The sequence below is a fragment of the Antechinus flavipes genome, chromosome 2 (genome assembly GCF_016432865.1).
Source record: "Antechinus flavipes isolate AdamAnt ecotype Samford, QLD, Australia chromosome 2, AdamAnt_v2, whole genome shotgun sequence".
Lineage (NCBI taxonomy): Eukaryota > Metazoa > Chordata > Mammalia > Dasyuromorphia > Dasyuridae > Antechinus > Antechinus flavipes.
Window position 1 is genome coordinate 92068945 of NC_067399.1, and position 16504 is coordinate 92085448.

At 41.1% G+C, this 16504-nt stretch overlaps 1 protein-coding gene across 1 annotated transcript in view; it reads left to right on the forward strand.

The window, feature by feature from the left end:
• The window catches only part of EPAS1 (endothelial PAS domain protein 1), a 107046-nt gene that overhangs the window by 69434 nt on the left and 21108 nt on the right, over positions 1-16504 (forward strand). Inside the window, exons 3-6 of the mRNA XM_051975205.1 lie at positions 3859-4010; positions 4913-4997; positions 8556-8674; positions 8789-8991. Of these exons, the coding sequence (XP_051831165.1) occupies positions 3859-4010; positions 4913-4997; positions 8556-8674; positions 8789-8991 (559 nt within the window). The remainder of the gene's footprint in view (positions 1-3858; positions 4011-4912; positions 4998-8555; positions 8675-8788; positions 8992-16504) is intronic.

Sequence of the window (16504 nt, forward strand, 5' to 3'; positions counted from 1 at the left end):
CAAATAGCAAATAGAAGAATGGGGATTTGAACCCAACATCTCTGATTATAGCTTCTAGTTTGTATTCTAAAATCATGGAAAGTGCCCTGAGAATATTCTGGGAAAAGGTCAGAACTCCTTTCAGCTCATGGGAGTCACCTGCAAAAGAGAGAAGCAGGAGCTCTTGGCTCCCAAGACATAAATATAAGAAAACCCATCCAAACTCATTGCTCTTAGGTCCCAGGACAAAGGCCATAGTGGCTTTCAGTGACCTCCCTTTCCCCCACACACCCATTTCCATTCATAGTCCCTGATGGCCCTTTCTTACAGCTAGGATCAGGTACCAGGATTCAGTATCATCTCTTTCTAGAAGCAAATACTCTGAGTAAGTCTGGAAACCAGTCTGCAGCTTTTTAAAAACAGAAAATCAAAACAAGAGCTGTTATGTTCAAATCAAATGAATCCCAAAATGTGCATTTACACACACACACTATCTCTAGCTCTGGTAGTTCCTTCAGCCCGGGGACTTTGAATTTCCAATTAAATGAAAATAATTAATGGGAGAATTTAGGTGTATAGGTGAACTAGGAATCTGCTTACGTGGTATATAATATGTATTATCTGTGTGCATGTGGTATGTGTGTGTATATATATATGGTAGGTATAAGGGTAGGGATATCAGAGATAAGACTTCTCACTTTAAATATATCCCTCATGGGCAGCTTCACAACCACGGTTTTGATTTAAGGTTCTGTGTCTCCAGAAAAACTCTTGTAAAAATGAAGCTGTATTTCCTAGAACGGTAGTCATAACATTTAATATTATATTGCTTATAAGCATTTATGAAATTCTTTCTTCATAAGAAGCCTGCAAGGAAGACAGAAGCATTTTTTACATTGTGAAACAGCCTTATCAAGAAAGAAGGATTTGCCAGCTGGTACTTAAACTCAGGCCTTCTCCTTCCAGTGCTCTTTGCCCCTCCATATTCTGCATTAGTTTATGAGTTGTACCCATTAGTGTATCAGCAGATTAATTTATCAGTTCATCAGGCCATTCTCTAGCAGAGAGCAGGGTCCTGTTCTGGAATAAGGCTCAAGGAGGAGGGAGACACTTCCCCTTCTCACCAGGATCCCATTCAGACACAGCAATGAGCCCTCTTCCCCCAGAGACCCACTACCTCCCTTATTCCCAGCAGCCAGGAAAGGGTGGAGAGCAGAAAAGAAATTCCCTCCATTCTCTCCCTCCTGTTAGTCAGGGTGAGGCAGAGGAAAAGCTAGCAGGGCATTATTGTATGTAATTAAACATCTGAGAAGACTGAGGACCTGCTGAATCTGGGGTCTGTCAGTCACAGACAGCAACTTGGAATTGTGCAGATCCCTGACCCAGCGATCCCACCCCAATGGGTAAGGAGCTGACCCACTAGCACCTTGTTGTTGTTCGGTTGTGCACTATTCCTGTAACACCATTTGGGGATTTTCTTGGCAAAGGTACTGGATTGGTTTGCCATGTCCTTCTCCAGCTTATTTTATAGATGAGGTACTTAGGCAAATATGGTTAAGGAACTTGCCCAGGACCACCCAATTAAGAGTCTGAGGCTGGATTTGAACTCATGTGGATGAGACTTCTTGATTCTAGGTCAATGTTCTTTCCCATCATCACCTTAGGCATTCTGTTCTAGAGAACCTCCATATTGGGAATAGAAATCTGCATTTCTGAATCTAAATGTGAAAGGGGAAAGGAAGTCAAAATGATTAATAAACATGACCCTGGACCAATCAATGCTGGGCTCGACTTATACAAGAAATGTGTTCCTGAATAAATTACCTATAAATCAAATTCTACAGTAGACTCCAGAGGGGAGGGGTGACCTTCACTTAAAAGAGAAAAAGACATTTATAAGGTAACAAATTACTCCTCAATTTAACTGCCTTGTAAATCTAGATTGGATTTGCTTAAGATGAGGCATACCTGAATTTCTCTAGGCCTTTTTGTGGCCAACCCTGGATGGAAGTGGAGAGGGATGAGGAAAGCAAATTAGAGTTTGTGGTTTGAAACACAGATTAGCCTGGATTAGCCCTGCCTTCCCTTGCTTGGCTTGGGTTATGGCCAACGGTCTAGATGACCAAGCATTATTTTTTGTCTAAGACAAGTGCACAATCTTTAAATTTTGCAAATATCAGCAGGACACATTGATAGCTGTCCAAAATAATTGGCATGTCAGTGTTTTTCAGATTCCCCTTTCTAACTTTTGGACCACCCTTTACTGCTCTAATCAGATAGGTCACCACTAAAATTTATCTTCCTAAAATACTGGTCTGATCATCTCACTCCCTGGTTCAGAAATTGTCCATTTATCTTTAAGCATCAGTCCAAACCCTTCCTCTTTTCCAGGACCTTTCTCCTCTTCTGTATCCTTTCCTGAAAACTTTTCCCAACTATCCTGGCTCTGCTGCAGACCCATTGTAATTCTGAGCCTCAGTTTCCCCATCTGTAAAGCAAGAAGATTGTACTAGATCTTCTCTCAATTCTAAATCTATGATCCTGTGAATTCCTAGAGCATTTAGTCTGGCCCATACAATATGACATCATTTCTGCCTTGAAATGATCTTTCATTGTTTGAAACAGGAGAGTGCTGTTTTTCCAACCAGACTCTGAGCTTCTCGAGAACTAACGTAAGGTTTGAGTTCCTCATTCAGTGACTGATGAACCTTTGGAGAACAGAGGAAGCTAGATGGCTCAGTGGATAGAGTGCTGGCCCTGGAGCCAGGAAATCATGGTTCAAATCCAACCCTAGACACTTACTAGCTGTGCAAGTCAATTAACCTCTGCTCACTGGAGAAGGGAATGGCAAATCATTCCAGTCTCTATGCCAAGAAAACCCCAGGGACAGTATGGTCCATGAGGTCACAAAGAGTCAGACAGGACTGAATGACTAGGGGACAGGGTCTGCTGCCGGAACCAACAGAAGAAAGAGCTCAAGCTGCTATATTCATATTTTTAAAGCACAAATTGGAGTTAAATTTATATTGGGCAGAGAAGAAAGGTGGCAAGAGGCAGTGTGACCCAGTACACAGAGAGCTAGCCTTGTAGTCAAGATCTGGATTCAAGTCTCACTGGGGATCTATACTGGGAGTCAGCATCTTCATATCTCCGTACTGTGGGTCACTGTTGGAAGCAGCAATCACTGAGCCATACAGAAAGATGTCTCCAGGTGCATATTGACTTAGAAAGCCATAAATTCATGTTAACTATGTTTTATTATAATTTTAGTTTGTTAAATATTTCTCAATTACATTTTAATCTGGCTCAGGCTGTTGTTAGGAGTATTTGGGGGCCACGGGTTTGAGACTTTTGCTCCTAGGCCACTCTCCAAGACTATGAGATACAGAGAAGGTGCTCTCCTGCGTTCGTAAAGGAGCTTTTTTCCTTATGGGAGATTCTCTAACTAATGAGCTTACATGCACTGGGGAGGGATCTCCCAAGAAGGCCATTATTTGCAGAATTTGAGATGAGGAATCGAACCCAAAAAACACATTTCCAACTGTGACAAGAGGCAGAAATATTAAGTCTCAAAGAAATGAGAGGGTGAGAGTAGAATAATTTCTAAAAGAAGATTTAGTTTCCAGATTACTCTTTTATTCATGTGATTATTTGCTTTTCAAGGGGATGTTCTATGCCTGAGAAGGAACATTGAACCAGCCTTTTGTCCAACCCGCTACGCTGCTTCTTGTGTGTGTGTGTGTGTGTGTGTGTGTGTGTGTGTGTGTGTGTACACACTGGTATATCTATCTAGAGATATTTGTACATTTGTAGAAACACAAAATTCTATCAACTGAGTCCATTTTCATGCAAGTCATTATTACCCTGCTCTCCTTCCAGTGTGTACTGAGAATGAAACCGAAGTTGAGGCAGACCAGCAAATGGACAACTTGTATCTGAAAGCTTTGGAAGGATTCATCGCAGTGGTGACTCAAGATGGAGACATGATCTTTTTGTCAGAAAACATCAACAAGTTCATGGGACTCACACAGGTTGGCTCTTCTTCCTCTTCTTCTTCCACCTTGTCCTTTTTCTTCTCCCTCGCTTCATTCTACTCCTCTCCTTCTCCTTCTCCTTCTCCTCTTCCTCTTCTTCTTCCTTCTCTTTCTCCTACTCTTCTCTTCCTCTCCATTTCCTCCTCCATCTTCTTTTCCTCTTCTTCCATCTCTTCTTCCCCTTCCTCCTCCTGCTCCCCCTCTTCCTGCTCCCTTTTTCCTCCTCACCTTCCTCTTCATCCTTCTTCTCCTCCTAATCCCTTTCTTCTCTTCTCCCTCTTCTTCCTCTTCCTCCTCCTCTGCTCTTCTCTGAGCTTTTGAGTCTTGTAGCAGAGCCTTTCTTTTTATCACAAAGGCCTCCTGGGCTGGAATCCCCTATTTCTGGACATCACCCACCATAGGCTAGCCTAGGACTGATTAGCAGCTGAATGGCAGTGATTTCCTCCAGTCCTGAAGGAAATTTCTATTCTAGATAGCCTGTCCCCACTCTAGTTTCTTTTCTAAAAGTTGTAGTATTTTCTCTATCTTAGTGTCAGCTGGTAGTGTCCAGTGGTCCAGGACACTCTGGATTGTAGGGAGTAAGGGTATCAGGAAATCTAAAATCAGGGTTGTGCTGAAGCTCCTCCTGCTGACTGTTAAATTTACCTGCACAATCTACAATCCTTTGTTGTTTAGTTGATTTGTCTAGAAAGTGATGAAAACGATGCTGATTTATCTTAAAAGTGTGCCATGAATTTGGGGAGAGCTGGTTGTTAAATGTTTACCAACACCTCCCTGCCTAGAATCAATTCCGTCCCCATTCCCACTTCAGCAAACTGACTTTTTACTTGAGTTCCTTCATCCCTACTGCAAGAACAATGATACTGAAACTCCCCAACTCATCTTGTTTTTTGGCACAGGTGGAACTCACCGGACACAGTATCTTTGACTTTACTCACCCTTGTGACCATGAAGAGATCCGAGAGAACCTGAGTCTAAAGAATGGTAAAGTAACTTTCTAATTCATGGCGTCCTGTTTTTAATAAATCCTGGGCAAGTTTATGGTTCTATAGTCAGTTGTCTACTGTCTGTGAGCACAAAGTGACTCTTAGCAATTATAATCTAGTAATTTCCCTGAAGTAGTGCTGGGCAAGTGCAAAGATCAAGTGAACCAGAGGACCTACGATAAGATTTGTAAGATGCTAGATCTCCCACTCTAATATATCTCTGTGAGCCTGCCTCAGCTCAAGAAAGTCCATCTCTACAGTGGAATTTCCCTTGGGTTAAAGTACTTTCTCTGGCAAAACTCCTTTAATTATCTTTACGTTATCCAGGACAAGTCACACATTAACTCATTAGAACCTATTAATTCCTTGGCATAGATTAGCTCTTTGTGATTGAGGAAAGGATTAGACCATTTAGGAGATGGGAAATTGAAAGCCTAAATTTTGATAAGGGAGAGGAGGAAAGAAAAAGACCAGAGTATAGTGTTCTGCCCAGGAAGGACAGGCTTAAATGGAACACCTGTTTGGCCAAGAGAAGCATAAGCTCACTCTGTACCATGGACAGAAAGTTGGATAAAAAGATTTCCTTTCCTATTATAGACATTCTGATTATAGGGGAGACCTAACCGAAAATATAAACAGATTAAGGTTTCCTTATGCATAAATTGAGGGTCAATGAGAGTTGTCTCCTCTGAAAAATATTCTCTCTGTCCTAGCCTACTGTGGGGCCTAGGATTCATTCCCACAATCAATTCCTTTTTATTTTTTTTTTTTAATTTAAGCGATATATGGCTCTGCTCTGGAGGTTAAGTCATTACCTACAGAGCTTCTTGTTTGGTTTCAAATATAGGCTGCCCTGTATGTAGCAAGGCCTTTTGCTATGGTGAAAAAAGCATTTTGGACCAAGAGACTGAAGGGAGCTAGGTTGGAAGCCCCTCTCTGATACTTCTTGGCTAGAAGACTGGGCAATCAGTTAGTCTCTTTGTGCCTTATTTTCCACATCTGTAAAATAGAACAGCATTCTTTATCTCTGCAGTCTGTGGGGAGGAAGCTTTAAAAATACAAGACCATAGAAATGTGAGGTGTAATTATTATTATAACCTGGATTATACACCTATAATGTGATCTCTTTAAAAAACAACAATAGCAATCCATTCACCTCCCAAATAGAGAGATGTATATGCACCTTAAAAAAAACAAATAAGTAAAAACACTAGTTATTGTCTGTACTTGGGTTTGATCTGGCCAGAAGCATGGCCTTTGCTAGGATCAATATGTTAGGTTAACCTGTGGCAGATCAGCCAATGGACAACTTGTCCCTGAAACCCTTGGAAGGTTTTATTGCTGTGGTAATTTGTAAAAGTAAGAGGGAAGGGAGGGAGGGAGGAAAGATGGAGTATGGGGCAAAGGGCTTCCTGGCTGTACCATCTGGCCTTTGTCTCTGCAACTTATGCTCGTTTCCCGAGTTCTAATGGGAAGCTGGGATTGAACCCCAGCAACTGCCCTTCAAGGTCAGCGTATAATCTCACTCACCCTAAAAGGAGGAACTTCTCCAGACAGCCTCTTGAAGGAGGAACTGGGCAGGACGCATTCCCGCTCCAGCAAGATCAGAAAAATGTTTCCCCTTCCTTCCTTTCCTTCTTCCCTCCCTTTTCCTCCCCTTCCCTCACTTCCTATGGCTCCCCAGATACTCCCTGCCTCCAGAGCAGATCAAGTAAATGCATCTTCTCATCCTGAGACATGGTTAGAAACACCCAGGTGAAGTTTGGTATATTACGCTGTTAACAAAGGGGGTCTGGATCTTAGATCAGATCTGCCATCTCCCTCAGCCCTTTTAAGAATTACAGAGTACTTTCCTTACAACCCCTCTGATAGGCTCAGGGTAAGAGTGACCATCCCATTTTACAGGTGAGGAAACAGACCTTTGGGGCCCAGATCATTTGACCTATCTAAATTCCAGCAAGTCCCCCTTGCTCTCACTACACACACACTCACACTGGATTTCTCTCAGCAGATATCTTTCTTACAACGAGGACACAGCACAGTGCAGTGGGAAAAGCAGAGGTCCTGGGGTCAGTGGACTTGGATGGCCATTTGCTTCTTGGTGATCCTGGGCATGTCCCTTAATCTCCACAGATGTCTGTTTCTTTAACTGTGTGAAAAAGTTATACTAGGTGGCCTGTAAGGTCCCTTCCAGCTTGGGTCTGTGACCCTAAGAGTCATTCAACATTCATTCATTTACCAAGTATTTATAAAATGAGCCACTATATACTAGAGAGAATCATTCTGGGGAGAGAAGAGAGTTTAGATAAGATATAACCCTTGTCCTCATGGAGTCTAGCAGACATTAATACATATTACTTTAATTAATCAATAATTATTCATTAAATAGGCATCAAATTATTAATTTTAAATTTAGTAACAAAGGACAAAATAAAGATCATTATCAGTAAGATTCAAAGCTTACCCAGCTAGCACTTATAGAACACTTTTAAGATTTGCAAAACACAAATGTGATCTCACTGGATCCTCACAACAGCCCTTCGAGGTAGGTGCTATTATGATCCCCATTTTGCAAGCTGAAAAACCTGAAGCTAAGAGGCTAAATGGCTTGCCAAGATCTTGTAGTTACTAAACTTCTGGGGTCAAATTTAAACACACTTCCTTTTCTAGGTCCTGGGGTGATGATGCAAGAGAAGGAAGAGACAACCTAGATTTTGAGCTTGAAGGAACCTCCAAGTCATCCACTTCTACCCCCTCATTTTATAGATAAGGGCAATTAAAGAGAATCAGGGAAATTAAATGATTTTCCCGAAGTCACAAAGACAGCAAGGGGGAAGAAGCAGCATTTAAATTCTTGTCGTCTCCAGAGTTGGTATTTTTCCCATTCTCCAAGAGCTTGCATTCAGTCTGGGTAAACAAGGTGATCACTATGAAACTGAGTAGACCAGTTGGTAATTGTGTGATCCATAGTCTAAATTTTGCAGGGGAGAAGGAAAGGGAGTTAGTTTGGGGGTCTCTTAAGGAGATTAAAATATAAGATTCATGGAGTATCAGCAAATTGCTTCTGTGTCCATTGTCCAAGCCAGGATGGTAAAGTCCAATTCACAGAATCTCAGAGCTGGAAGGGAGCCATCCCAGAGATCGTTTGATCCAAATTGTACCTGAATAGGAATTCCCACCCATTTACCCACCCCATGGTTTCTATGACAAATAGTCATCCAGCCTCCATTTGATTACTTCCAGGGATGGAGAACTCACTCCCTTATAAAGCAAAGCATTTTTCTTTTAGAGAACTCTGATCTTTAAGAAGTTCTCTCCATTGAGCTAAAGATCTGCCTCTCTATAATTTTCACTTCATTGTTTCCAGTTTTGCCTCTGAAGCCATGAAAAAATGAATCTACTCCTTTACCATGAAAGCCCTTCACAAACTTTAAAACAATGATTTTTGTTCTCCCCGAGTCCTCTCTCCCCTAGGCTAAATACCCTAGTTCCTTTACCCGGTATAGTTTGTAATGCTCTCCCCACTCTTTGGTCTGTTTTCTCCCTTTCCCCAAAGGGTCTGGTTTTGGGAAGAAAAGCAAAGATGTGTCCACAGAGCGGGACTTCTTCATGAGGATGAAATGCACCGTCACCAACCGAGGCAGAACTGTCAATCTAAAGTCTGCCACCTGGAAGGTAGGAGAGGAACTTATACGGCTGGTGCTCCAAACATGGCTTCCCTTGGGGAACGCTTTTGCCTGCTTTTTCTCTACAGCAATGGTAACATTCTGAATCCCTTTTCCGCCCCAGGTCCTGCACTGCACAGGTCAGGTGAAAGTCTACAACAGCTGTGCCCCCCACAGCCTCTGTGGGTATAAGGAGCCTTTACTCACCTGCCTCATCATCATGTGCGAGCCCATCCAGCATCCGTCCACCATGGACATCCCCCTAGACAGCAAGACCTTCCTGAGCCGTCACAGCATGGACATGAAGTTCACCTATTGTGATGACAGGTGAGGGCACTGGGGGCTTCTGTCTCTGAGCAGTGGGGACACAGGGCTGAGTCTGTCCACACATATGTATATGTATGTGTCTGTATGTATATATACAGTATATATGTGAGTTTTATATTTATTGTAAGTGTACATGCATGTATATATTATATGTGCATAGTGTATATGCATGTGTGCAGAGATATAGGGGTTTTTTTTAAAGACTATGTATGCATAAATTGGAATTTGCATTTATGTGTTTGTTAGGGTGCATATCACAGGTAGATTATGTTACGTTTTATATGCCTAAAACGTAAATTTTATGTGCCAAAAAAGCCAAAAACAGGTTGTGGAAACCTGAGTTCTAATCTTCTCTCAGGCAATTACAAGTTTGAATAAGTATTTAATCCCTCTCAGCCTCACTTTCTCCATATGAAAAACTGAGATAATAACAGTACCTACCTCCCAGAGTAGTTTGCAGGATTATATGAGGTCATATGTGTAAAGTGTCTTGCAAACCTTAAAACATTATATAAATAGTAGCCTCTACAACATTCCTGTATCTTTGTGTATCTGGGCACATGCACCTGCATTTCTGTGTAATGCCCCCTCCTAAAGACTCCTTGTTTGTTTGGTTTTTAATTGTCTCCATCTATGCATTAATAGCACCTGTCTCAGCTTTTCTCCCATTTGCAATCAAGTCCAACCCATTTTTTGGTTTATATTCTCAGCACCCCTCGGACCCTCTCCAGTACACTCACTCTCCTCAACCAGGCCAGTGACTGGAGAGCCCCACCCTCCCCTCCAAGTGAAACACCAGCTGGTGGCTTTGGGTTCCAGCCTGGAAACTGTGACCTAAAGCTCCCTATGGTTCTCTTGTTCTCTTCCTCCCCAGGTGGTTTTCCTCTTGGGCTTTGTTCTCCTCCTCAGGTCCTCTGGGCCTTTTGCCCAAAAGCCTTTTAGTTCAGAGACTTCAACCTGCACTAATCTCTCCCGAGTAGGTTCCCATTTGGGACTTTTTTCTGACCCTGAGTCTTCTCTTGAATTTAACCTTTGTTAGGGCTAAGATTGAAAGGGAGAATCCCCTCCCCTCTGAGGCCCAAGTCAGGCTGAGCGTTTGATGCAGAGTGGATTTGGGGAGGGAAGCGGTTAATGTTCCAGCAAAGATTCCTGAGATAACTCCTTTTACTTCCCTCCCTCTTTGTCACTTCCTATGCTGAGTTGACCAACTGAGACTTGGAGAATAATAGGGAGGTGATGTGGAAAGTTGAAGAATAAAAGAAGCATATCTAGAGGGCTGGAAGGACCATGGAGATAAGTCAGCTTATATTCCAGGCTTAGTCTGGCCCATCTAAATTACATTCAGGTACAGCTGGAGTTTATTGGATTTTCCAGCGAAAAATGATCCCCATCTCAAAAAAAGAAAACAAAACCATCCCCTATTTCTGCTCAGCATGAGATAGTGGAAAGAGCAGAGGGAAAGCTGGAGTCTGGCCCTGGCTCTGCCACTAAGGAGCTGAGATAGATCACTGGCACTCTCTGGGCCTCAGTTTCTCCACATGTAAAATACGGGGATCAGACATAGTAATCATCAGCCGATCAGTCCACCCACCTATCAATCAACAAATAGTTCATTAGGCATCCATTACGTACCAGACATGGCAATACAAAGACAAAAATATAACAGCTTATATTTTATTGGAGGATGAGTGTAGGTAAATATACAAAATAAACAGGAAAGAATTTTGGGAGAGAGGGCAGAAAGAAATAGGGACCTCAAGAAATGTTTCATGTAGAAGATGATGCTTGATTTGAAGGAAACAAAGAATGCCATGAAGTAGAAGGGAGGAGGGAAGCCATTCCAGGCATGAGGAACCATCGAGATAAAGGCACTGAGATGGTAGATGGAGGGCCATACATGAGGAAGTTCGGTTTGGCTGCACTTCAGAGTTTGGGAAGCTGGGAAGATGGGTGAAGAGCTTTGAAAGTCAAGTAAGAGTTTTTGTTTTATCCTAGAGACAAATGGGAACCAGTAGAGTTTGCTGAGTAGGAGAGTGATGTCGTCACTCATATGGTCATCTGTAAGGTTTCCTCCAGAGCTAGCATTCTAGAATTTCCAGCTTCCCACCGTAGCCAGAGGCATCAGTTCCTCAAGAGCCTCTGGCTATTGCAGAAATGTCTAATTATATGGTTCCTATAAAGAAATATTCCTGTTAGTTTCCTGTTGCCCCATCACCCGACTTCTTCTGAAGAAATCATAAGATTTGTTTCATTAGTCAGTAAAATGAACTCTCTGCCTCTGAGCCATAGGAAGTAGGTTTCATGAGTTGTTCATAGTGGCCAACCTTCGCCTGATCTTTGGATGAGAGCCATTCAGTTTGTTCCTTGGGTTCTTGCTCTAAAACCCCGCTCATCAGGGTAGCCTTGGAGAAGCAGGATCACATCTCCACCACCATCAAGCTTCAGAGCATGGAGTCTCAATGGCAATGATTGTCATTATCAAAAGTGCTGATTTATTTCTCTCTCATATCAAGCTATTTGAATTGTTCTCTCTAGGTCTCTCTTTTAATCTTCTGTAAAAGGAAGGACTGGAACCAGATGGTTTCTCTGATTCCTTGTAGTTCTAAATCTATGTCTGGAGAAACCCTCCAAAGATGCCCCTGGCTGAAGGCTGAATGAAGGGCACAAACCAAAATAATCTCTTTTCTAACCAAGAAGGAAACCACTTAGGAAAAGCCTTTTGCCAGCTGGGAAACTTCCTTTCTTCTTCCCTCCCTATTCAGTCAGGAGACCTAGATTGTGAGAAGTAGTTTATGGGATTTGTTGGTCCAGATTAATTTCTCTTTCCCCTTTTTCCCAGCCTGGCCTGGGTATTGCTGGAACAACCTCTCTCCCAGATAGTCATTTTCCTATCCCTTTTCTTCAAAAGCTTCAACACTTTTGATCTTTCTGGTAGAAACCTACCAGAACCCTTTTCCTCGGCTCCAGACACCAATCTACAAAGACATCAATAGAACAAATGAAGCAACTGAATGTCCTCCCTCTACTTTCTGACAAATAGGACCAGCTGTGTTTCTAGCTCCTACATCTGTAAACATGCAAACATTATAGTGTTGTATTTTCAAAGGGTAGCTCCAGCTTCAAGAGAGGTATATGTCACATACCTATAATCTCTGCTGCAGCTCAGAATTTCTAAGCTAAAGTTCAGCCACCAGCCTCAGTAGGGCTAACACACCATTTTTAGGTCAAGGCTTCTTCCAAAATAGGCAGCAGTCCATATTTAACTCTGGACTGCTATACTGTAGTATCTGTCTGTCTATCTGATCTATTTGTCTTTTGGAGAGACAAAGTGAGAAAAACAGAGAGACCAAAACAGGGGGAGAGAGAGAGAGAGAGAGAGAGAGGAGAGACAGTGACAGAAAGAGACAGAGACAGAAATAGAGAGAGAGAGAGAGAGAGAGAAGAGAGAGAGAGAGAGAGAGAGAGAGAGAGAGAGAGAGAGAGAGAGAGAGAGAGAGAGAGAGAGTGTGTGTGTGTGTACACACCGTATAGTGCTAAGTGCTATAGCCTACTTTCTATGTTCACAGAATTGGCGGCACTGTACCCAGTGTAATTTGAGGGGGATTGGGAAGGTACTGTTACCCAATCTAACAATACTGTTATGAACTTGCCCTCCCCTCCTCCCTGCCAATGAAAGTCTACCATGAGTTTTTCATTTCTTTAATCTCAGACTTTGATCCTCATTAAAGAATAATTACCCTCGGGAGCTAGCAAATAGAGATGATAGTGTTCAGAGAGAATAGCATTCTGGTAGGAGAATAGAGATGTCAGGGCAAGAAGGAATGGGTGCAAAAAGAGGGAAGGATTTGAGCTCCGGAAACCAATTCGATCACTATCACAATTGTGTTGGGGGCAAGTCATGTTCGCTGAGTGGCCAGTGTAGGAAAGAGCAGAGAGCAGATATCTAGACCTCCCATATGACTTTTGTAACTCTCAGATGCACAATGCCTCATAGCTACTTATGTCTTAGCCATAGTAGTAGAGGGCAAGCTTTATGAGAGCAAAGATCTAAACCTGACCTAGTCTCATTTTAATTCATCTTGCCTTATCTAAACTTTCTTCCAGTGCCTTGTAAAGGTTTCTGTACCACATTAATTATAATTACTCATCAGATCCTAATAATTTTTGCTGTCATCATACAGAGCATAAAGTTTTGTAATTCACAATAAGTGGAACTACTTTAAAAACTCTACTAAGGGTATTACATTATTTTCCCAGCAAGCTTTAGTGTTTCAAGAGACCCAATTATAGAAACTAAACTCTAAATTCAGTAATGCTGAAGTGGTGAGTAGAGAGAGGTATTTAATGACATTAATTGTGCAGTGGGGCAGAAGTTGTGTTGAAGTGATTAGCAGATTAGTTACTAAGGGCACATGGGCAGTTTAGCCAATTTAGCCATAGCCCATAGCTATTTTAAGTCCTTAATCCCTAAGTATTTTTTTATTTGCTTGAACTAAGTTTAGAATTTCTCTCTCTCTCTCTCTCTCTCTTTTTTTTTTTTTTTTTTTTTTTTTGGATCATCTCCATTTGTTTTCCTGTCTTGCTTTTTCCTTCTCAGGCACTAAACACCCAACTCCTCAAAATCCAGCCAGAGAGGAACACTCCAAAAATCATTGCTCACCTGTATTAGCTAATAAGGAAGGGGCTTGGCTCTCCCCTCCTACTTTCAGTATTAATCTGGAATTACACCAGATAGAATGAAATGTGACACACATGAGAGAATATGAGCTCCTACAAAAGGGAGTATTTTCCCATGAGGGATATTAGGAGGAAAATGTTAAGCAATTTAGAGCCTATAAAACGATCTTAGTGGCAGCCTGGGGACATTTTCTTAGGTTCAAAGAGGTTGTAAATATAGCAGGTTGAAGAAGGGGGGAAAGGTGGAGCAAAAAGGCATCAGCTGCCTCCAAATAAAGGATAAAATGAGATGATATCTGTAAAGTGCTTTGAAGTTTTAAAGTGCTATGTAAATATTAGTTATGAAAAAAAGTATTTTAAATCACAGGAAATCAGGGAATGCAGACAATTGGGAAGATTATGTTTGCACTTTATTCTTTCTTCTATAGCAAACCCTACTAAATTCATCATTAATTATTCCCAATACAACAGACCTATTTTTATTGATATGGTGTAAAATCAGACACATGACTGAGGAGGAAGAAGCCAAAGAGGTAGCTAAAGTGTGAAAAATATTCATCATAGATCAGTGTTGCAGTGAGAAGAAAATGGAAGATGACATGGGCTAAATCTTTCTACTTATCAGGGATTCTTAAACTTTTTCCACTCACAACTCCTTTTCACTCAAGAAGTTTTTTGCCTGACCATGGGCATATAGGTATATAAATAGATATACAAATCAAACATTAACTGATAATAAATCATAATTTAATGATTCTCCACCTTCAGCTACAAAAATCCCATGTGGGGCCATGACCCATGGTTTAAGAAGTTAGGACTTAGATGACTGTACTCAGCTCTTAGATGTTTTCCAAAGTTACTATCCACTAAATTCATTATTCAGCCATTGTTAAGAATGTAATATATGCCTAAGATTGCAAGTCTTGTGATATAGTTTGGACTTAAAGTCAGGAAGACTGGGGTCATATCAAGTCACAGATAGTTACAGTCATTTAATCACTCGGGGCTTCTTTCTCCAAAAAACATTGATGGGATTGGGTATGATAGTCCCTTATAGCTATGGATACATAATCCTATGAAGGAAGAAATCTAAGACTCACTACTTGCCTTCAAAGAGCTTACAGCCAAGTTGGGAAAACAAGAATAAGAAACATAAAACCACTGTGAACAAGAAAGGTAATACATTACTACCCAAAGCAAAAACAATGTGTGTGGGATTTGTGTCCAAGGAGTGTAACTTAAAAATCAGTTTTGGGCTTAAATTTATGAACAAGAGTCATCTAGTGGAAAAGGAGGTTATATGCAGAAAAGTATTCCTTGTAGTAGAGAGGAAAGAGATTGAAGAACAAACTTTGATGATTGGTTTCCTAATTCCTAAGATCAAAGACTTAAGGATTGCTGTCATTCAGAAAATATTCCTCTAATTTTTGGTAGTGTGATGTCTCCCCAGTATCATAAGTTGTATGGGAAATAGCCCACTGAGTGGAAGAAGCAGAATCTAACAAAAGATAAAAGAATTTAAGAATTCGATTCATGCTGATACTAAATTCAGGAAGCCATGAAATCCACCCCCCTTATTTTACAGATGGGGAACAGGGATCTAAGAAGTTTAGAAGGCTTGCTAGTAAGTAGCAAAGGTCAGATTAGAATCCAGGACCTTTGGACTCCAAAGTCAGCCTTCTTTCCACTGTGCCCACCTAGATGATGAGTCCATGTCTGTAGGCTCAAAGTCTATGTCTTTGCTTTTACACATTTGTATGCATTGTAAGACCAGTGAATGTCAATCTTGACTTAGTATCTTAAGCCTGCAACTAATCTAATGGCCCTGGAGTCCTGAGTTTCAGAGCATTTAAGTATTTTACCCATAATCAAACATATACAACAAAATAAGTATCAAGAAAGATTTGAATCCAAATCTTTGTAACTCCAAGTCTAGCCCCCTATAAAAATAAAACTGAAAAAAAATGATTTAAAAATAGTGAAAAGTATCAAGGGTCATGGACACAGTGAATATGGGCAGGCTTTGAGAGAGAGTGGAGAATAGAAGGGCCTGCGCTTTTGGGTTCATGGGGTTTTCAGGCATGAATGAACAATAAAATCCATCATGGAAATTATTTTTTTTAATTTTATTTAATAATTACTTTATATTGACAGAATCCATGCCAGGGTAATTTTTTTACAACATTATCCCTTGCACTCGTTTCTGTTCCAATTTTTCCCCTCCCTCCCTCCATCCCCTCCCTTAGATGGCAAGCAGTTTTATATATGTTAGATATGTTGCAGTATATCCTAGATACAATATATGTTTGCAGAACCGAACAGTTCTCTTGTTGCACAGGGAGAATTGGATTCAGAAGGTATAAATAACCCAAGAAGAAAAACAAAAATGCAGATAGTTCACATTCGTTTCCCATTGTTCTTCTTTTGGTGTAGCTGCTTCTGTCATTTATCAATTGAAACTCAGTTAGGTCTCTTTGTCAAAGAAATCCACTTCCATCAGAATATGTCCTCATACAATATCATTGTTGAAGTGTATAATGATCTCCTGGTTCTGCTCATTTCATTTAGCATCAGCTCATGTAAGTCTCGCCAGTCCTCTCTATATTCATCCTGCTGGTCATTTGTTACAGAACAATAATATTCCATAACATTCATATACCACAATTTAACCAGCCATTTTCCAATTGATGGGCATCCATTCATTTTCATGGAAATTATTTTAACTCCAAAGCAGTGGAATCTGAATTCTGTTTTCTTATCACATCTCATATGTCCAAGAACAACTGACTTGAGTATTAGAACAGAAGTGGAGAATTGAGACTCTATGCTCAATCTC